Source organism: Podarcis vaucheri (assembly GCF_965113315.1).
Source record: "Podarcis vaucheri genome assembly, chromosome: 4".
In the NCBI taxonomy this organism is placed as follows: Eukaryota; Metazoa; Chordata; class Lepidosauria; order Squamata; family Lacertidae; genus Podarcis; species Podarcis vaucheri.
The window spans coordinates 51988005-52011721 of NC_138762.1; the positions used below are offsets into that span (position 1 = coordinate 51988005).

General features: G+C 39.7%; 1 protein-coding gene across 1 annotated transcript in view; it reads right to left on the bottom strand.

The window, feature by feature from the left end:
- Nucleotides 1–23717, bottom strand: part of LOC309531357 (uncharacterized protein) — a gene marked incomplete at its 5' end in the record, with an annotated part of 151362 nt that overhangs the window by 99402 nt on the left and 28243 nt on the right. Inside the window, one exon of the mRNA XM_082220833.1 lies at nucleotides 23586–23632. Coding sequence (XP_082076959.1) covers nucleotides 23586–23632 — 47 coding nt within the window. The remainder of the gene's footprint in view (nucleotides 1–23585; nucleotides 23633–23717) is intronic.

Sequence of the window (23717 nt, forward strand, 5' to 3'; positions counted from 1 at the left end):
AACTTAATGCAGATGTGTCGATGAAAAGTACAAGACAAAGGTACAACAGTTCATTAAGTTCTCTGCAAAACAAAAGTTGTTGTACTTAAAAAAAATATACAGGCTATGAAGGCATATATTTGCACACGTTTGACTAAGGTCATAGGCACGAACTGATTCAAGCTATTGGCAGCATCAGATTTCAAAGCAGGGGCTTGGAATGAGCATGCACATCTTCCACCTTTCCAAGCCTTCAGACTGGAGCCAAACAATCTAAGTGCCATGTTTAGCTGCAATGGGGTCACCTAGCAATGTCCACCCACCCTACTACTGTGCAAACATTTCTAATCAAACCTGTCAGGGAATTGACATCGGAGCGAGAGGCGAAGGGGAGGCTCCCAGATGATGCTGGCGAAGGACCCAGCAGCAGGGGGAGAAACAGCTCAGTAGAGGGGGAAGCCAATCAGCGCAACACCAGGGATAAAGGGGGGCAGACGGGGGAATTGGAGAGAGGGCTCCAGGACTCTTCACTGGACATCAGTGAGGAGAGCCTAGGTCCTCCACTACCCACGCCTACCCTGCGCAGAAGACTCCCGCGCAGTGAGAGGAGGAGGAGACTGGGTGTCAAACAACTTTTATGATGGAAGAGGTTCAAGAAACACCCACTGACGGATTCTGCCAGTGACTGAGGCAGCCACGATGAGAAGGGGCTGTGCAGTCAGAAAGGTTTAACAAGGCAAATTAACCGAGAAAGGCACCAGTTTACGCACGAGTAACTCATACCTATTACAAAACCTTACAATGCATTGACTTTATAGAGGGATCATGCAGCCCTACAAGGTTGTTTCAGCAGCATCCCATTACCAGAATCCCCAGGGAATAGTCTTACTATACAGACATTAGGATACATTTCTAAGTTCCTGGGGCACTGTCAAAAGCATGTACATCTACATTTCAAGTGCCATGAGGCAAGGGAAACATAGCTCGCAGGACTCCTGTGATCCCTAATGAGGATATCGGATTCTGTGGAAACCTCAGTGTCCACATTTCTTGGAAAATATTTTGCTATGCCAACCACTTCTCAGTAGAAAAGTTACGTTACGTAATATACTTGAACACTGAATGTGTAAGCTTATGTCTAAAGTCAATGGATGGAACAAATGTCACTAGATGTATTGCTGGATAAGTGTTTAATGATTCTTGTATTTGTTAAAAAAACAATAAAAATTATTGGGGTGGGTGTGTGTTTAAACTCATTTCCCAGCGATCTCGATGTTCAAGCTGCTTCCAGAGCAGTGATCTAAGGCATAATTGAGGTCTGATTCTAAAGTTTCTCCATTCCAATAGTTTTCAATTGTCATTGTTTCAAAGAAAGTTAGGAATTAATATACTCATTTATTTCAGTGTGTGTGTATGTAAGCTAATAGATGTAAACTATCATATATTACAAGAAGGTTTTGACTCCCAAGTGTAGAGATGTGGCTTATAGCTTGAGTTTGAATGAACAAGAACTTTATTGAAATTGAACATAGATGAAAGTGTTTTCCTTCTTTTGCGGCATTTTTGGGGAGGATAGAGCCCCCCTGGCTTAGGATTGGTAGTTCACCTTTGTCCTATATATGCCCCTTCAAAGCCCTCACCACCACCACATGAGTCTCACAGCTTTGCATGAATGAGCCAGGAAGGCCCTTCTAATCTCATAACTTTGATGAGGCAGATCTGAAGAAGTTTTCCTTCACCTTAACACTTGCTTAAGGGTGCTTACCTGAGGATTCTCTTCATTTCTGTTGGACATATACTGCATCAGCCAGCCTATACAACTGTGACAACCAATCTTTAACCAGGAGAACCAGCAGGTCATTGTAGCATAAATAAAACCTCCTTCACCAGCAGCCATAAAACCGTACTTGGTCTGTCAGTAAAAACAATAACAGCCATGTGGCAGAAACCAGTTTAACTCACATTGTATTCTGAGTGGGGAAGTGGCTGCCAAGCTGAATGCAGAAGAACAAATCTTGGAATATAATTGTATATCGTCTTACTCTGATTTTTCTTTAACTGGCTCACCAATTTACTTAGCTAGCCATTCTTTTTCTTCACCAGGGGACTAAGTGCAAAGATGCCTTTGTTTTATTTTGCGGATTGGTTTTTACAAATGATACTTCACATTTCTGCCTAATGTCTCCTAACTTGTGAAGACTTGGCTTAGTTAAATCTTAATTGAAAGATGCACAGTTGCTGCATACATTTTTAATAACACTCTTTTCATAAGTCCGAAATTGTGATACATCATACAAAATAATACATTCTGATTGCTATTTGTTGTTGAGCGGAGTTATTTGGCCTTCAAAATAGCAAGAACAGCCTGCCCTTCTTCAAGTTGACACACACACAAAGCTAGAGCTGCAGTTCCCCTTTTCTTCCTCTTTTACCTTTCCCACATCTTCTAATTTGTTGAGGGAAATGGTCTGACACACCAAGTTCTTATGAATGCTTTTACATAGTCACTCTCTGTTATAAAATTATTGACTAAAACATATCCACTCCAGTTCTTTTCTAACGTTTTAGTAAGCAGTCCCAGATTTCTTTTGTCTGTTCCCTTAATAATGTATTCTGAAAGGAATGGAAAGAACATGAAGGAAGTGACTTGATCAACAAAAAGAAAGACAAACTGTTCTAGGTGCAGGAAACCACACAACGCATGAACACTCAAGGATGTAAGTGGGAGAGGGTAGCAGCACTGAATTATAATAAATTGACTTGTTTAGAGCAATAGAATAAAGGAATGATGGGGCTCACAAACCAGAGTGTTCCTCTAGGCTGGCTCACATCCAACATAATTTTATTTTTCTGAATAGCAGTTGTCTTTCCTGTGAGTCACACACTGGGTTAAAAAATTAATGGTGTGGCAAATGAGGCTCCCTATGTTAGGGATATTATTTGTGGTGGTACCTTCTATCTTCAAAGCTCTAAGAATCATGGATGGCCCTACTGTAAGACAGAGGAGTCAGGCACCTCAGGCAGCAAATGCTGAGGGGCGAGGAATAGAGCTGTGTGTGCTACATGGCCTGGCCTGTACCCTTTGTGCTAGATTGCTGCTCTTAGGTGGATTTGAGGATACTGTTCCCTTTAGCCAGTGTAAAAAAAGGATTCATTTGCCAGATTGGTTAGTTTCTGAACATTAGGGTTGCCATATTTTGCAGAGCAAAAAAGAGGACGCTATGACGGCCATTCAAAGCAAATAAATGCAATTTGACTCAAATTTTACCCTTGAAAAAGAGGATATGTCATGAAAAAAGAGGGCACATTGACTCAATATCTTGTTCTTTGTCTCAGGCAGCAAAATGTCTTGGGCTGGTCCTGCTTAGAATCATAGAGACTGAAAAGGAGACTGAAGGGCTTACCTAATGGAAGAGAAAGTTGAGTCTAGTCAATGAATCCTGAGTTAACTAAGAAGACCATTGGGAGAGAAAACAGCACATAGAAGAGTCTGAGTGTTGACCAGAGCATGGATAAGGACTTGAGAGATAAAGGGGATCTTCCTTATTGAGGGTCCTGGTTGCATGCGGGCCCCTAGGACACCCCTGCAGGGTTAATTATTTAGGGGTGTAGCCTAAGACTTAGCATTTTGGCCCCGGGATCACGCCAGGCTGTTTGGACGAATTACGTGAGGCAGCATGATTCTCGGGGTCTATAAAAGCGACAGCGTGACATAATTTGGGGCACTTGCTTCACACTGCTGGGCACTCGCCCTCCCTCCTTAATGTTAGGTGTTGCTGCTTTGGCCATGCTTTGCATTGGGTCGCCTGTTTTGGAACATGGGCTGGGTAGGAATTTTTCCATTTGGCAGATTGGCTATAGCCACTTGGTTTTTGCCTACCCCCTCAGCAATTGTCACAACTTTGTAAGGTATGGCTGTTAGGCATTGGCTTATTGAAATGTGGGGGAGAGGAGGTGCAGTCATCACCTGCCCCTCCAGGAATAGGGTATTCCGGTAAAGGAATCTGGGAGTCCTGGATCTCGTCCGAAGTCTGCTTGAGGGGCTAGGACCATGCCAGGACCACAGGAACCCCAGGGTGAGCTTCGGTTGGTCTTCATCGATGTCCCTCGTTTGGTGTTTACCCTTTCAGACTACCAGTCAGAGATTTATAGTCTGTTGCCAATGCCTAAGCCAATACCGCTCACTTTGCTGTAATCAATAAAATAGGGGCCTAAAATTTTGCCCAATAACTTAAACTAAAATATGTATCCATGTAAAGTTATTTACAGGGGAGAGTCTTGGAGGCCTCAAAGCGCAAAAAGCCACAAACAAAAGAATGGAAGAAGAAAGCAACCCTTCTAGTGGTAACACCACGATGGAGCAGAACTGGAAGATTATTGTAGGTATTCTGAGACACTGAGCTTGATCAGCCTGTACGCACATTCCTTTCTATCACTATTGAAAGAGAGTGGGTGCTTTTTTCTGTTTATTATGCAGTGCTTTATTCTGGGTCTTTGAATCAGTCCTAGGAAAAATATGGTACAGAAGGTTAAGGTTTCTGCCAGTGCTGTGTCTTTGAACATAGGCTGATGAAGGTTGCAGTCCTAAGCCTCAGTGAATCCCATAGTCGTTAAAAATGAGTAGATATGGTAAGAATTGTGCTGATTACTTAGAGTAAGAATGTTTAGACTTGCATTGCAATTCTTGTTAGTGTTGGTGTTGTTTGTTTTGGCTTGAGGCTATAAGACGTCAGTGTACCAGGATTAAAACACCCACACCCACACCCACACCCACACCCACACCCACACACCCACACCCACCCATGTGCATCTTTATAGAAACATGCTTCAAAAAATAAACAGTTCTGTTTCCTCCATGTTAGATTTCAAGCGATGTGTTATTAAATGGACTAAAGTCATGCAAATGTAGTGGTAGAAATTTGTACATATATGCTTACAATGACTTTTTAAACATCCAAGTTTTCACGTGTCACCTTGCTTCTGATATTCTGCAAGTATGGCATATCCGGGAATGCCTTCTCCTTAAAGGGCACATGTAGGATTCATTTTCCCATGTAATCTGAGCTAATACATTCTCCAACATATTTACACCATTTTTGTCAATATGTGAATAATATTTCTGTGTTTATTTAGTTATAATGCAATTAGCTGATAAAGGCTTATTACCACTAAGACCATGTTTATCGCACTAGTCCTGAAAGTCATTCAGCTCAGCTTTCTGTTTATAGTAAATAAAACTAGCTTTAGCCACACAGGAAATCACTGCCATCTTCTCTAAATGACATTTGAATGCTAACTGTGATCCTCATTGGCAAACTTTCCCCTTCCCTACTGCTGAGAATACAAACCAGATAGAGTTAGAAATTATGCATGTGGACTTTGAAGAAATTCAATGAGCCTGTCTCCCTTGAAAGACTTATAGATTGATAGCAGATGGCACTTTACTGTCCTGCAGCAGGCAAGTAATATGCAACAATACAGAAAATAATCATATATGATAAACAATCTTCCCATGGAGGCAGACTCTCATTTCTCCCCCAAGTGATGATTTTGGAGTATCAAAATGGTGCATTTAGGGGAGTATGACTGGTTTGGTTGCCCTGGGCACAGAACCTAGGGGGAATCACAACTATGATCCATAATAGAAGGTGAGAGGCAGGTGCCGAATTTTGGTATGACACGGGGCATCAACGGCATTTGAGACCCTGAGATTCTTGGTTCTTCTTATGAGGAAGAGTTCAGGGGGTTGGTATGTTTAGTCTGGGAAAGAGGAGACTGATAGGAGATATGATAGCCATCTTCAAATATCTAAAGGGCTGTCACATGGAAGAGGGAACAAGCTTGTTTTCTCCTGCCCCAGAGCCTAGGATCTGGACCAATGGTTTCAAGTTACAAGAAAGGAGATTCTGACTGAACACCAGGAAGAACTTTCTGACAGTAAGAGACAGTTAGACAGTGGAACGGTCTCTCTCGGGTGGTGGTGGGCTCTCCCTCGCTGGAGATTTTAAAGCAGAGGTTGTATGGCCATATGTCGTGAATGCTTTAGTTGAGATTCCTGCATTGCAGGGAGTTGGACTAGATGACCCTTGAGATCCCTTCCAACTCTACAAATCTATGATTCTATGAGCTATACTTCAATTTGTTTATCTGTGTTTAGTGTTTGGTCAGGGATCACATTCTTCAGATTTGGTTTTCTGCCTTTTTTAGTAAGGCAAGTATGTGGTTTTACCTTTCATTCTTTTGGGCACTGTAGAGCAAATGTTGATTTGTGGGATCTGGAGCTATGTAAGTAATTTTCAGGTTCATCTGCATGGTAACATTAGCATTATCAAATTGAGAATCAGAATATGTCCAGAGTAGTGATGATTTTGATCCAGAATCTATATAGGGTCTCAAAGGGCCCTGTTTTGGAAGCAATGCAAACCAAACAAAGGATAAAATAACTGCCTCTCCCTAGTTCTTGGTCAAGTATGTGAAACTGCAGCAAATTCATCTGGACTGCAAAGAACCTTTACAATCTAATTTTAGTCTTGTAATTTGCCACCTAGGTTAAAATCTGGACCTAGCAGCAAAGGCAGCTGTCAGGTAGATAATGAGAGGGAAATATCGGTACAACTGGGCTAAGGTCATCAAACCATGACATAAACTGGGTTTGAAAGAAAGAAATGCCACTTAGTCTGCAGGAGCTTAAGACCTCAGTTGAAAGAGGCTTGATAGGGAAATGGCATGAATTGGGTAGGAAGAAAAAGAAATGGAAGCAAATATATAACCTCTGCTCTCACTTTGGGGATAATTATAGATCCCATCACCCAGAAAGAAGGGTGTGCTTTGTCGTAAATGTGACTCTGTAGGAAAACATATAGATATGTTCTGAGGCTTCAGTAGAAAAGGGGAAATTTATTATCCCTTGCTGTACGAATGTAGGGACTATTTGTCAGAAATCATTACAAAACTTATTTCTGTTTTGCACATTAGGAGCCAAAGCTTCTTAGAATACAGATGCTGGAAGTAAGATTCTTCCAACCCCTATTGACAATGGTCTAAGTATATAAAAGGCACACAGAAGGAAATGGTTGCACTCAATCATAGATCAGTAGCAATAGGTGCTATTAAAACTTAAAATCCAAAAATGCATAGTGGAAAAATGAAGATGAGAAGATACCTGGAAACAGAAAAGAAACCCAATTGTAAGAAGTAGCACCACAAATATTGAGGTTTCTTTCTTCTGGAATGTTGGGATGCAGCGCAACTTGCACTGGAGGCTAATGTGTCTGCATTAGAAAGGGTAGATAGAGGAACCTCCAAGTTTCCTGGCCTGCCCTTTCTGACCTAACCTATGCCAACATTCCTTTGGGTAATCTCTTAGGGTTGCTGACCTCTTTTCTTATTCTTTTCATCTTCATCCTCATCTTGGAAGAGGAGACTTTTTTTTTTGTATCTCCCACTGAGATGCAGAAACAAGCAAAGTTCAAGGCATCTCCAACTGAGTTAGACAGAACTAGGATCTTTCCTATAAAGCATGTGTTCCTTGTAATAAATATTTTTCTTATTTTACAGAGTCTCTCTGTGAATATATCCAGGTTAAAGTGATACAGGGATTCAGTATTCATTTCAGTTTCTGCTGAAAGTTTTAAGTCTAAACACCAAGAGTTCCCTACGGGTCTGCCATCTCATCCTGAAAATCTTGTTCTATAATTAGTTTTCTCTTCTTCCATTTGCATCAAGCAGCCTGGCCTCCTTTCCATTACCAGAATTGTCCTCTCACTGTTACCTTTGACTTGAAATTTGCACTAGCAAGTGCTAACCTCTTAAGACAGCATATCCTTTGCAGATCTAGTCAACACTTCCACTGAAATGGCCAGCCAATAACGCCAGCCAAGGACCTCCTGAAGGCATAAAAGCAATATTTCTTCTTCATAATTCAGTCCAGACAACATTGTACCACTTTACATTGAGTTGATGAGAGTCTTATGTAGCTCTCATGTGACCTTTCAGGTAGTAACTAAACACACCCATCTAGAATCAAGTATCTGCTTTCAACAGGAAGTGATTATAAATTTATGTATGGAATTGAAAAAGTGGATAGAGAAAAGGTTTTTTTAACCCCACATCTCTCTTGTAACACTAGAACTGATGGATACCCAATGCAATTGCATGTTGCAAGATTCAGGAAACAAAAGTTGAAGTAGTTTTCACAGAGTGCACATTAAATGATTGAACTCTCTCCCACAGGAGGCCGTGATAACCATCAATCTGGGTGGCATTAAAAGTGGATTGAGCAAATTCACGGAGGATAAGGCTACCAGTGGAAGTAGCCATGATGGCTACGCTCTGTCACCACAGCTGTACATAGCAATGCTTCTGAATACTAGTTGCTGGAGGCTACAGGAGTGTGGAGTGCTCTTATGCTCAGATTCTGTGTGAGGGTTTCCGACAGCCATCTTGCTAGCCACAGGATTCTGGACTAGATAGGCCATTGGCCTGATTGAGCAGGCTCTTCTTATGTTGGGATTGTTTTTAAGTGCAGAATATATCCATACAAGCATATGGTCACCCAGCAGTAATGCATCAAACCCTCCAACCAGACATGAAGGGATGCAAGTTCCAAGAACCCTGTTCAAATGGCCTACCAATTTACTCCCATCTTCTTAACCCCTGCATACCTAATTTCTCTCCACATAACCTACAGGCATTTCCTGCCATATCAGTTTTCATTCCAAGATGTGTAATGGCAGGCTCCTTCTGTCTCTCTTTCACAAGAGGAAAAAACTACTCTCTAACAAGCTCCTGCAATGGACCCCTTAGGATCTCATTCTCCCCTGAATCAATTTCCATGGCAAGCAAAATACTATTCAGCATGCAGTCTCTTATAATTATTTGGTTTCTCTTCAGGGCTTACTCTAGCCCAACACCTAAACTTCTCCAAGACAAAGCAAGGGGGAAAGTGGCCCATAGGCAATATTTCACCCACCCATGTAAGACTTCCCATCGGAAATTAATTTTGTCAGTAGAAACTGGAAGCAGGGAGTTTGTCTTAACAGTGAAATTTCCCCAAGAGAACTTGCCTTCCACTAAGCCAAATCATAGATATAGCATATCAGAATAAGTATGTGTCAGATCAGAGAAGAAGAGAATTGGGAGAATTGAAAGATTCCTTTGCCTCCTGACAGGAGTCAGAAACATAGCAAAAGAATCAAATGTGCTCTCGTGTCATTTCTGCAGCAATTTCAAATCGAGACTTCCTCGAGTTAACCATGCAGAAAAGTCCTAAATGAGATATACTCAACTCTTCCTGAATCCTTGCCCTTGTTCCAATACTTGACTACTCATGGCCAGTTCTGCAACACTTGAGCACAGATAGTACTGTATAGTGTTTAATTAGGGCCAATGGTGGACTTTAGGCTCTCAAATTTCAGTGGCACCCAGGCATCTGATGCCTGATACTGGTCATAGGAACCTTAAAATTATCAACTGTGAGGGTATGTTTCTGCTTTTAAATGTTTTTAGGTTTTCTAAATATTTTTTGATGGATTTAAATTGTTTTTCTGTTTTGTAAGTATGTTTGTTGCCCTAGGTTCCTTTGGGAAGAAGGGATGATGATGATGATGGCTGACTCTGTCCTCTCCCAATTCCAGATCACTGTTAAGTATTATGTCAACCGATATCCCAAGACACAAAACATTTAATAAGGAATTGAATCTAATTCCAAATGCATTGTAGATCAACAAAGGTATGACACAACGCCATATTTGTAGGCTTCTGATTCTGTTACCACCTTAATTTGAATTTAGGCTGGAAAACCTAACCTTGAAGATCTGTACTCTAATATTCAACTAGGAAAGTCCATCTCATAATACTTCAATGTTAATTGTTTTCAGGTCTATTTTACAAAAGTTAAGAATGCTCGCTGAGTTCTAATTAAGTATCTGCACAAGTCTTCTCTGAATCAAAGTCATGAATATCTACATTTCATTTTACTTTTAATTAAAACATAACTCCTATTTCAATAAGTTGGATCACTTTAAAAGGTAATAGAAGATGGCGACTTTGTGATTTGTAATCCAGTTTATTTGTGTTGAAAATGATCTCCTAATGTCATAATACTCGTTATTAAATGTTCTTTGATATTGATGGAATATTGTTTAAAATGTATTTTTAATATTTTACATTAGACATTACTAGTGCTATTTTCTGGGGGTACGCAAGGGTACGCATACCCCTAAATATTTTTGAATCTAAGTTTGGCTTCATTGAGGGGCAGTATTTCAATATGAGTAGGAAAATGATAGTACCTCTAAACATTTTTTTTAAAGAAAAAAAGCACTGGGCATTACACATCAGTGGTGACAATAATGATGATGTTGTAGTCAACTGACTTTTACTCAGTGTAAATCCATTTACATGAGAGCCGGTGTGGTGTAGTGGTTAAGAGCGGTAGTCTCGTAATCTGGGGAACCGGGTTCGCGTCTCCGCTCCTCCACATGCAGCTGCTGGGTGACCTTGGGCTAGTCACACTTCTCTGAAGTCTCTCAGCCCCACTCACCTCACAGAGTGTTTGTTGTGGGGGAGGAAGGGAAAGGAGAATGTTAGCCGCTTTGAGACTCCTTAAAGGGAGTGAAAGGCGGGATATCAAATCCAAACTCTTCTTCTTCTTCTTCATTTAAATTAATGGTGATGACTTAGGGCTAGTGATTTTAGTGGGTCTACAGAGGTTTCCCAGTGGGGAGGGTAGTAGCAGACTGATGGCACTTTCCTGTTTCACCCCAGGCAGTGAAGCGGGATGGGCCACCCCTGGTCACTGGATGCAACCAATGGCTTTTGCATGTGCTGATAGCTCTTTCCACTACATATTTCTACAAAAGATAGGGTCTAGTGAATCATGAAGCTGGACTTGATTCAGAACAAGGGAGGTGCCATCAGTCTTTAATCACAGGAAGCGTGCTTTATACAATTTTGAGGGAATGGGAATATGTGGCTGACCCCCTCTATAGATAGCCATACATTGGCATATACATCTACATTGGCAAAGTCTACAAGTGAGCAGCTGTTCACATGTCAGTTTCCATGCTATCAGGAGCCAGGCATGATGAACAGGGTTTCTGCAGTACAAAGAACCATGCTGGCAAATGCATTATCCCTGATAAAGCACTCTTCATGTACATTTCCAGTGAATAGGGGCAACTGATTAAGGGCAATCCAATTGTGTTTTGTCAATGGGTTAGGTCAAGACCCTGTTGTTTCCAAATATTCACTAAATGCACTGTTTTTACACATACGGTGACAAACCTTGCCTAAATAGTCTTATAACAGAATAAAAACAAAACAAAATTCAAAATACTTATAATCTGAAGCAAGAAAAGGAGAAAATTAAAACCATAACAATGAAATCATAAAAGATGACAAAGTGAGACATACACATACAGCATATAGATACATTATCATTTTTATTCTGAAAGTTTTGATTATGAGTTCTACCCCCCCCCCAAAAAAAAAAAAAAAATTATTGGGAGAGGCGAATTTGATTTGGGTAATATTTTCAAAGTTTAGAATAGTCAAAGAGTAAAAATCTTAAAAGATCAAGAGTTCCTCCCACTACTTTTCCTTGTTTTCGGCAGAAACAAATGGGATTTTTTCTTTTTCTTTAAGAAGCGAAAAACAGCAACTTGTTTGTTTTATAAGGTCACGGAGACAAATTGCCCTTTCTGCTGTTAAAGAAACCAGCTTGAATCATCCCCTTGCAATTTGTCCTGGGTACTGAATACATTGTGTTTCCATATAAATGCAGTTAATGGACTTTAAAAACACAAGATAAATGGCAAGCTTCTGAAGTAAAGTCATGGTGCTATCAGGGGTCCTATAGTGCCATCACACTGATTACAGGCGAGTTACAGGTAGGGGAGAAGTGAGTAAAATGCTCACTAGGTGCCAATCACAAATAATAACGTGTCCTCAAATGAAGAAGTGCTCTGTCACTAATAATACCTTGCAATTTGCATATGTTCTACTCAACTATTTAGGGTGCTGGTAAGTTTTAATTATGGCTCTTTTTAATGCTTTGATGCAATTGCTTTATTGTGTATTTCAATCATGTATGTTGTTACAATTGACTTTATATGTGTAAACCGCCCGGAAGCCATTTTGGCATGCATGTAATTAATATAATAAAATATAATTAGTACTGATGATGATAACGATGGTGATGAACACTATGGGTGCAGGTCTAGCTGAAGCTTGGCATGCTCATTATAATGTGCATGGAAAGCTCTCCAAATAGACGGTACTTACATGCACTAGTGACTGGACTCTAGTTTAGAAGAAGATCAAAAGAGATGTCCCAATTAGCCAACCCATTTGTGTGTGGTGAATTGGGGTAGTTATTATATTCTCTGCCCAAAGTGGTTTGGGAGTGAGGTTTATAATGGGGGGGGGGGAGAGAGAGGAAGAAGACGTCTACATCTTTTACAATTATAAGCACTTCCCCCTTCTCTCTGAAATGGCTTCATTCTGCTTCTCATCCCTATTTCAGAATATCCCAATTCCCTGACTCCTGCCCCCAGGTGGGCAAATGCTGAAATAGAGAGATGCCACATTTGCACCATATCTTTAAAGCAGTATCATACCACTTTAAACAGTCATGGGTTCCCCCAAATAATTATGGGAACTGTAGTTTGTTAAGGGACCTGACTCCTGGGAATTTTAAAGAGACTCCCCATTCCCTTCACAGAGCTACATTTTATAGAGTGCCTTAACAGTCTAGGTCTCTTCACAAGGAACTATGAGAATTGTAGCTCTGTGTGAGAGTAATGGGGGTCCCTTAACAACTCTCAACACCCTAGCTCCCATATTGTTTTGAGCAAGTAAAGATTGTTTAAAGTGGTATAATGGCATTTAAAATGTATAGTATCAACATGACCACAAAATAGACCATATCCAACCTAAGTGCTGCATTGAGCAGCTTCCTTCATAGACTCTCGTTCTACACCAGGCTTCCTCAACCTCGGCCCTCCAGATGTTTTGAAACTACAATTCCCATCATCCCTGACCACTGGCCCTGCTAGCTAGGGATCATGGGAGTTGTAGGCCAAAAAACATCTAGAGGGCTGAGGTTGAGGAAGCCTGTTCCACACTAATAAATACCTGAAAAGGGCTAAAGCCTACTTCAGCCTTCTCCAACCTGATATACTCCAGATTTTTCTCACTACAGCTCCCATCCTAGGATGGGACCCTAGGACTACTCATAAGGGAGCTGGTCCTGAAGGAAGAATTGTGAGGGGAGAGACTCCATCAAGCAAGGCCTCTTTCCACCTGCCTTGCTCTACCCTCTAGTCTCTGCTTCTCAATGTGTATTGTATTGATTTACGTACTGTGGCTTGCCATTGTTTTATTGATTACAGTTTAGATATTATTTATCGTAACTGTTGAGTAGATTTCTGTTTAACTTTTATACAGTGGTGCCTCGCAAGATGAAAATAATCCATTCCGCGAGTCTCTTCATCTAGCGGTTTTTTCGTCTTGCGAAGCAACCCTATTAGTGGCTTAGCAGATTAACGCTATTAGCGGTTTAGCGGCTATTAAAGGCTTAGCGACTTAGCGGCTAAAAGGCTATTAGCGGCTTAGAAAAAGGGGGGAGCGAAAAAAATCGCAAAATTCTCAAGACGTTTTCGTCTTGCGAAGCAAGCCCATAGGGAAATTCGTCTTGCAAAGCGCATCGAAAAACGGAAAACCCTTTCGTCTAGCGGGTTTTTTGTCTTGCGAGTCATTCGTCTTGCGGGGCACCACAGTATGTTGATATTATTATTTTATACTATTCTAACGATTGTTGAATGTTACCTTTTGATGTAGGTTGCCTATTTTAAAGTTATGTTTTATTATCACATTTTTGTATTGCATTAGATTGTTATAAGCTGTACATATTTTGTTTCTTCAGCTTGTAAACCGCCTTGAGTATGTAAGATAGAAAGACGGTATACAAATTTAAAATGGTGATGATGATGATCCTCCCTTGCTATTGGCCATGCTGGCAGGGACTGATGAGAGTTGCAAATTCCAAAACATGTGGAAGGAACCAGGTTGTTGAAGGCTGGTCTTGGGAACATTATCTTCTTCTGAGGTATAAAGTATTGTTCCCCAGTTCACACAACTCTCAATTTCTGGCACAGTGCTCTGCTTTCCTATTTATTTCATAAAATTTACATATGGCTTGACTGTAGAAAAAATCTCAAAGAGGTTTCCTGTCACAAGAGGTTTCCTGTCATAAGATGTAGCTCAATCTCCCAGGATCCCTAACATGCAACATTATAAAATTTCAAGCTTGAGTCTCAAATTAGAAACTTGGAATAAAAAGTATTTCACATGTTCAGCATTGTCTTAGTGCACCTATCTAGTTGTTTCAAATTTTAGCTTAATAACTATGCAAAGGCAACTTTTTTTTCTAATGCCTGGCATGAATAGATAAATCTTTCCTGAGACTTGTATTTTCTTGACTATAATACAACTAACAGATTTATACTAGAAATATATAGCAGCATAAATTCCTACCTTAAAACATCCTGCTTCTGACTCCTCTTATCAACTTTGATATAACATGAATCAGCACACACAAGAATCTTACATTCCCACCCCCCCAATAAATTTTGTCCTGCATCTGTGCACTTGCCGATGCTTAGTTTAAAAATGGTATTTCTTGGAAGAAAACTTCATACTTGCTTTCTACAACTAGTCTGTCAGGTGAAGTCAATGGAAAATAACTAGAATCTTTTTCCAAATGGTATTGTTAATCAAAGTAGGATACAACTTTATCACTAAATAAAAAGGGGGGTGCCAAAATAAAAATCTGGGTGACCGCCATCAATGTATCAATGACGATAAATTTTAAGCCTCCAAATGACCAGTGTTTTTGGTTGCTGACAGGAACAACGTCAGTTGCCCCAGGGACACAGAACACAATATAAAAAGCTGGCTACTGAGTAACGCTTAAGAAAGAAAATGTGAATTCAGAGAATGTAGGCTAGAAACAGCTCCACATTTTTGCAATACTATGATATAACCTAACTGTGGAAGGGCAAGAAGGCAGAAGTAGAAAATCCATACTGGGAATGTGCTGCACATGTGAAAAACTGCTGTGAAGAAATACCATATATTCTGATATGGAAGCAGGTAGGACCGGGCTGGCAGGTGAATTTGTTATTGCTTTCCAGGAGGGAAAGAAAGAGGGGACAAGTTGTGGGGAGCTTGGCATGGTGCAAATGTACCAGCTGAATCAATCCAGAGTTCTTGCCAGTGTGTTTGCACCCTGCTGACCTCTCCACTGTCTCACTCCTATCCCTCATGGTAAGCAGCAGCAACCTACTTACAGGAACAGGAATGTAGCAACTCTACCCTGCCAGGTGAGCCTCTTCTGCTCTGATGTCTGGACAAAATCAAAAATTCGCAAAGAAACCTAGAACAGGAATTTGGACTATAATCCATATTCTGATCCAATCTACAAGGCTTCCCTAACCTCGAACCTGCCAGGTCCCACCTGCTTGATTAACTGAATAAAAGAACCCGATGTCAAAGCAGCTGTGAGGAGTATTCATGACACTGAAAGTTAGTATTCACAATTTTATTAGAATGGTTTGGGGGTTTTTTTATTTCCTTGCACACCCAATGGATCTCCACAGGGATTGCACTCTGTTAGAAGCCTTGCCTAAACAGTGCTTAGACTCTATCTGCCTGCCTTATTTTAAATGCCTACATGGAAAATGCATGAGTCATCTTACTGTGAAAGTGGCAAAACAAATGTCTGCAAGCCAGGTATCATACATCTTTCAGACAGCTATGAGTAGACAGCTAAAAAATCCTACTCTTAGCATTTATCCTCTTTCAATACGAGAAGCTGGAAGATGAGGTACAAATCACTTATAAACCTGGGAGGCATGGTCCAGTTACTCCAAATAGTTGGCTAACATCAAGGAGGCAGGTGCAACTACTTGGAATGTCTTGTGGGTCATTCTCAGGTGAGATAGTTCAAAATCCAGACCCCCACCTGACCCCAGAACTCTCTTGTGGGAAATCAATCAATCATTATCGCGGTCAAAGACCAGACAGCTCTTTTGTGGAAGTAGAAGGGACATATGAAGTTACTTTCATTCTAGAGCAAATCAGCTAAATTCAGTGTGTCTCAGCAAATATGACCCAGTGCTAAACTAACATATGGTTAAATCCACTAGCAATTCATTGGTTGTGCTGGGAAGAAATTCAAGGTCCCTTCACATCTGCCAGTAACATGTCTCAGTTTCCCCAAGTTGTTATTCTCAATTATTTTCATCACCTCCCCAGCATACACAGATTGTAAGACTGATTCCTGGTGCCTTTGTTGCACAGATGGCTTCTATGCCTTCCCAACATGAGCTATTCAAGTTGCTCTTGTTGTTATGCTATCAGTATACAGAGTGCTTTACAGAGTGAAATCAGGTAAGCTCCAAGGAGCTTGCAACCTATTTGTTGACACTACTGGTGACATACGGGGGAGGAGGAAGGAAGACTTAGGAAAATGTGACAAGCAAATGGAGAAAGAGAACAAATGGGAAGGGTAACAAAGAACAAATTGTTCCTTGTTGAGTCATGAAGCCAATATTTCTGTTGAGGATTAGTATTCGTTTTGGACTACAACTTCCACCAGCCCTGGGCAGACCATCTTGGCTATGAGGCTTGAAGGACACACTCCCTGTTTTGCAGGCCTTTTCCCATCTGACCTGGGAGGGCAGGGCCTGACTGATTCTAGCTACAAAAGCTAAGGCTGTTGAACAGACTTTTGTCCTGGGGTATTGCTTAGGGCAGAGCTTTCCAGACTTTTCATGTTGGTGACACATTTTTAGACATGCATCATTTTGTAACACAGTATTTCAGTTTTACTAGCAAGCCAGATATTAAACTAACCCCTTTCCAGCCCCAGGAGGAGTGCAGGAAGCATTCGCGTGGCACACCTACACACGACAGTCAACACACTAACATGCCGTAACACAGTTTGAAAAGCTCTGGCTTAGGGTTTTTTGTGGGAGGTATTGTTGCTGTTATTGATGTTAATTTTTTGTGTAGGGGATATGTATGCACTGGATATGTGCATATGACTGTGTGTGGGGACCACATTCACTGCCGGGAAGTGGCAAATGTTGAATTTAGCCCTTGGACAAAAAACGGCTACCCCCCTCCAGTGTGCCACACATTAAAAATATTTTTTCACTGCCCATACTGTGTACAAGTAAATGTTTCCTATAACTTCATATGTACATTAAAAGCCTCAACTATTCTTTGTGCTTATAAGACTGGAGAGACAAACCTAAAATAAACGTTTTCAGTTCTAAGCAAATCATTCTTCTTTTCTGACAGTGTAATATTGCTGCAGTAGTATGCCCCTGATGCCTAGGCTACATCTAATTGAAACACCACTTTTTACTGTCAAGCTGAGTGAAGTCAAACGCATATCATTTGTTTCAGTTCTGTCATGCCACACAAGTGTTGCATATGAAAGTCAGCTTCTAATGGGTGGAAATGTAAAGCAGATTATAAATAACTTTACAGGACTTGCATTATTAATATTACATTACCAAGCAAACTCAGGGAAAATCACATTTGCATATTGATACTATAAGTAAGTTTGGAATTAACAAGACAGCAATCAGGGTAACACAAATTGTGCAGCGATTGGAACCTTCAATCACAAATCATATGCTTTGCCTTCCCTTTGTATGCCTACGTTGATGTTTCACTCTATACCCCAAAGCATGTCCCCTCTGTGGTTTCATAACCCACTTTTGGAATCACTATCACCACCAAACTTAACACATTCATCCATTCATTCATTAGTTACATCAGTAATAGCAGTTAGCAGCCAAAAGGGTTCTTAGATTTGGGTTATATGAAAACCAATAAATTAAAACAAAGCCACCACTGCCCACAAGCTTACAACCCAAAAGGTTCAAGATAATAGGAAAAAATGACAGGGAGGGGGGAAAACAAGCTGAGGCTTAAATAGTAGTTCTCATGTAGAACAGATGCAATGGAAACAATTATGGGACTAATGATGAAACAGGATAGCTTCCTATCTCTCTTGCTCAACATGAAAACAGGGAAGGTATCAGATTTGTTTCAAAAGACAAGTTTAAAGGCTTGGGGTAGGAGACACCATCAACTGGTTCTGAAAAGAACCCACAGAAGGGACAATGCATCTTTCATAATGTAGGTGCTACCATTTGTCTGCAGACAAAGGTTTCACTTGACTTGGTGGTGACGCATGGAGTAGGACATGCCTCTGAAGAGGATTGGTTGGTAGAATGGAATGGTCCCAACCTTGTCTTTACACTTGAGGTGTATAATTTTAGGACCCACTTTCTTATAAGTTGTTTTAAACTGTTTTCAGTTTCTAAAGATGCTGTAACAAACCTGGTGACCTTTAGAGTGAAAGGTAGATAATTAATAATAATTAATAATTATAAATCATTTAGGACTAACATCAGTTGATTAAAATTGGAGCCAGATGGACTAGCCCAGTTTTAAATAATTCAGGCCTGGCACAGTCCCATGGACTAGATCTCCTTTTTGCCCTTGCCAAGGTTGGAACGATAGTGTCAGTTGACCTTTCTATAGCCTCACAAAGGAGGCTTGTTATGTTCGGTTTACCTCTATTAGGGACAACGTCTCTCTGCCCACAGAAAGTGAAAAGCCAAATGATCCTACACCCCCTGAGAAATCTTCCCAGGTACCATAGAACAAATATGTATCCACAAACCAAAACTAACTCCATTTGAGGCAGACTCATTTCCCTCAAATTTTCTGTTCTCAAGATATGCTTATTTGTATCCAGCTGCCCATGACTGTATGGATTGCATGTATGAATAAAATGAACTGACTTTGTGCTTCTTGTTATTAATTCAGGTGCCCTTCTTTTCCCTCTGTTTAAGAAAAACAAAACAAAACGAGGAAAGTTTGTTCTGTGATTTTTTGCAAAGCAACAGGAATAGCTCTTAACACTCCATTGCTGACTGTTTGTTCATTATAGACTGTACATAAAAATGGATAAAGGAAGAAAGGTTTCACTAAATGAGAATGGTTAAGAATACACACAAAGGGTTGTCTTCAATCAGTAATAACCTGATGTCAGGTGACATGTTTATTATAGTACTTAGTGCCCTGGCAGTGAAATGAGAGTGTACCTGTCAGAGATTACATACTTACAATTGCCAAATCAAGTCATTTAGTTACTGACATCATGACAGTAGTCAATGCCAGTTTATTTTTTCATTCCATTGTACCTAATGTCACCAGCAGGAGAAACATTTCAGTTTTTCTTCCACTCTGTTCACATGTTATGAAAAAAATTGTACAATGACACAAATATGCTTGCACAGTCTGGGCTTTAATTGCTTAATTCTTGAATTTCAAGTACCTCAGAAAAGATGTTGAGGTTTGGTTTCTCTTCCTTGCTTTTCAAAGAAGCTTTGTGATCCTGTACTGGTATCTTTAAGATAGAAGTAAGAAGGCAAAACACACACACACACACTAATGTATCTGTCACTCACCGTACTTTGTTTATCTTTGACTTTTCTTTCAACTAGGATAATGAAAATCAATAAAGTAGTTTCACTTCTACGCATTCACAGTTTGCAAGCTGCTCTATATTATATCTGAGAGCTACAATTCTGCAAACTTGCTTAACCCTAGGCTTTGCTGGTCAATAAGAGACCATTTTCAATTTTAAATCTGGTATGTATGGTTGGCTATATATTTCTGTTTTCAGAGTGAATCTCTTGGCTATGAAGTCACTCTGTATTTCCATTATGTGTCAACCTTTCATATACAGTTTCATTACAAGTTTATTTCCAAGAACTAATATTTATCAAGAAGGGTATTATAGATGGATAGGCAAATGCATCAATTTCGGTTTCTCTAAGGGTAGAATTCTCCCCCTCCCCTCTCCTTGCACACTGTTTTGGGGAAATCTCCTGAATCTCCAAATTTGAGGGCAGTGCAGGGGGCACAGAAGGAGGAGTGAGCAAAGTCCCATTTTGCATTACCTGAAGTCTTTAAGCTGGCTTCTGCTACAAGAGTTCAGTAGTTGAATCTGACTCTGTTTCTCATTTACCCGACTCCCACACCAATTTGTGAATTCTTTTTTTTAAAGTCCTTGTGAAAATTTATCAGCATTTTAGTACACATTTTTCTCCTAATATACACAATGTGCAGATTTCCCTAACGTACACAAACTTTCACTAATATGTGCCTTTCATGCACTGTTTATATACTCTGCATTCTTGCACACACTAGTGGGCTGGAGAATTGAACTGCAAAATTCAGAGAAATGTAAGTTTTGAAGGATGACTGTGCTTCAGTTCACATATTGGTACAGGCAGAAAAGGGTAAAGTGGCTAGATTCATCTTTAAATGTGAGCTTCGCCCAAGTGAGCTGAATAAAATGTATGCTGGGCCCATCCCTAACTTATACCTTGTTAAAACAACAAAGATGACAACACTGCACACAAATGTACTGGATCTGTCAAATCAGGATGAATGCTTATGCTCATTCATCTCCTCATATAACCTCCCTACAAACAAATGCCCAATAAAGACTTTGTGCAGGATATTCATAGAGTTGTAGAGTTTGGTGGGACACCAATAGTCATCTAGTCCAGCCGCCTGCAATGAAGGAATCTCAACTAGATCATAAAAGGCAGAATACAGGATAAATGTTTGGTAATCTGGAGGAGCCCTCCATATGGTGAACATTTCACTTGCCTACAAAAAGTCTGGACATACAGTGATACCTCTGGTTACAACCTTAATTTGTTCCAGAGGTCTGTTCTTAACCTGAAACCGTTCTTAACTTGAGGTACCACTAACTAATGGGGCCTCCCACTGCCGCTGCACCACCACTGCACAATTTCCATTCTCATCCTGAGGTAAAGTTCTTAACCCGAGGTACTACCTCTAGGTTAGCAGAGTCTGTAACCTGAAGAGTTTGTAACCCAAGGTGTTTGTAACCCGAGGCACCACTGTACAGCCTAAATTTGCCCATGGAAACTTGAATTCTCTTTACGATACAGCATGAATAATAAATTATGGTTCTATTACAAGAAAATCTTTATCCAACAGTATCACATAACATATATACATATGCGTGTGTGTTAGATACTTGTGGGATTAAAATGATTGTCCGAAAATAGCAAATGTCACCAGTAGTTATTTATTCACTTGAGGTGAAAGAATAAGATTAGTCACTTGACAAAATTGTGGAGCTCCTCTTAGATAATAGTACAAAAGGTCAGAATGCTGTATGTCAAGAACAAATTGAAACAGTAAAAACACAAATACTGTACATTGCAAAACAAGCCATCTTTACAAAACATAGATGAAAGCCCATGTATTGATATATATATCAAGTCACAAAGGTTAGGAAATAACAACAGTGATGGCAGTCTTAGACCCTTCAACATTTTCCTGTGAATATCTATTTGGAATGGAACAAAATTATCAGTGGCAGATATGGGCATCTACTTCCCTAATCCAAAACAGTGAGGAAGAAAAATACGAAGGACAAAAGCGGTAGACAGGAGTGGTGCTCAGCTCTTCTACTTCCCCCCTGTAAAACTCAATTCTGAAACCATCACCACCCATTTGCAAATGTATTATGACAGGGTTATATGAAATTAACTTAGATCCATTAAATTAAACATGTCTATGCTAAGAAAATCTTATTGGATACAACCCAGATTTTCCAGGGTTTTAAACAGAAGACATTCCCAGGCCTACCTAGAGATGCTAGGGACTGAACGTGGAAACTGTTGCATGCAAAAACATGTGTTGTACCTGAGCAACAGGCTTTTTGATGATTATAAATGTAGTAAGCACAGTCTGGCTTTCTGATGCACACACAAAATGAATGTAGTATTCACGAATGAAAAAAAAATACTTTTTTCACACAAGTTATTAACAGTTAAGAGCCAACTGAAATTTAAAATACGGTAACTTCCATGGTATAATTTGTTAGCAATTTCCAAATAGTGTAGAAATTGGAGAAACACCATTTTAGTAGATCAGTTACTTTGTCTGAAATATATACTTTTTATGTAATTTCTTTCTTCTTTTTTAGATGTAAGGCCTCCTGACAAACAACATACATTTGACTTTATAGAGCCAAACATTTAGAAATTCAGACAAATGATCAAACATTTGAAGACCAAAGCTAGCATTCTTTATAATGTGTCTGCCCTAGGCATCTGCCTTGGCTCTCTAAGGGGTAAGAGCAGACCTGGTTTTCAAATATATTTCATAGACTTGATGAAAGCGTAAAATGTAGCTAGATTAACACTGAAATGAAAAATACATGTGAACCTAAATATTTTAATTTTGACTCAGTGAGAAAACTGAAGCTGCAAGAGTGGTGAAATATTTTAAAATATGAAAGCAACTAATACAAAAATGATATTTAAGAAGCACTTTAAAAAAAACACCATACACTTTTGAAATGGCCTAATGGGCAAGCTTGTTGAAGCAAATGCAGAAATGTAATCAAGAAGCAATTAGAAGGAAATGATGTATTAAAATGGATAAACTTCAACAGACTAAATAGCTCTCATTTTGAATCATTTTTACAGCATTGTGAATTTAAAACGTAATGGGCAAAAAGGCAGCTTCTGCCTCTTCAAATTCTGGCAAGCTAAGAGCATTTTTTCCACTTGATTAAATCACTGTAGGAAACCAATATACATTGATTAACTTTCATATTTCTTCAAAGGAAGGGAATGTTGCATATGTGAAAACAAAACCACGTGGGCCGAGTTAATTTGAATACAGTTAACAGACATAGATGAAATTTATCAAATCTAAGATCTGAAATACTTTGAGCATATTTTTTTCCAGAACTAGAACATTCACTAAACTTGATGAAGTAGGTTTCTGTCATCACAGAGACTTAATCCAATGCCCATGGCAGTCCATCGGAAGGATAAGTCCCTTTGCAGCCAGGTCAAAAAATAAAGGAGACAGTTTGATTTAACATGGCATTTATAGTTAAATTACTTTTCAATTATATCCCTGTGGTTTGCGGACTAACAGACAGACAACAAAATTGGGTTCTGGAAGCCATCACAGTAGCCAAGATACTAAGACTCCATCAGAACTAGACATTTAAAGCAGAATCAGTCTTGACTACCCCCCAAAACCCTGGGAATTGCAGATTATTAAGAGCATGGGAGTTGTTAGGACACCCATATTTCCCTCACAGAGCTACAATTATCAGAGTGGTTTAACAGTCAATTCCTCTTCCCAGAGAATTCTGTCATTGTAGCTCTTAGAGGGAAATGTTTATCACTTAACAACTCTCATAATCCTTAACAAACTACAAATCCCAGGATTATTTGAGGGAAGCTATGGCTGTTTAAAGAGGTATGATACTGTCAGAGTTTGGAGGACAATTCACATCATCTACAACTCAATAGTTTCACATCCTCTCTGCCCTTTGCACATGGTTTATAGTCATCTATATCATTTAAATATGTATTTGCACATATAGACTGCCCATATTAATCTATGCATTTAATGGAACTGAGAGACGTTTCCCCATAACTCACTTAACGTGATGAATATGACTTCTGCCACAATAATCACGAGAGTCTGTCTGCAAAGAAATATACATTAACATTTGAGAAAAAATGTAACAATCAAAGGAAACATCAGCAAAGATACCACTGAGATGATCCATC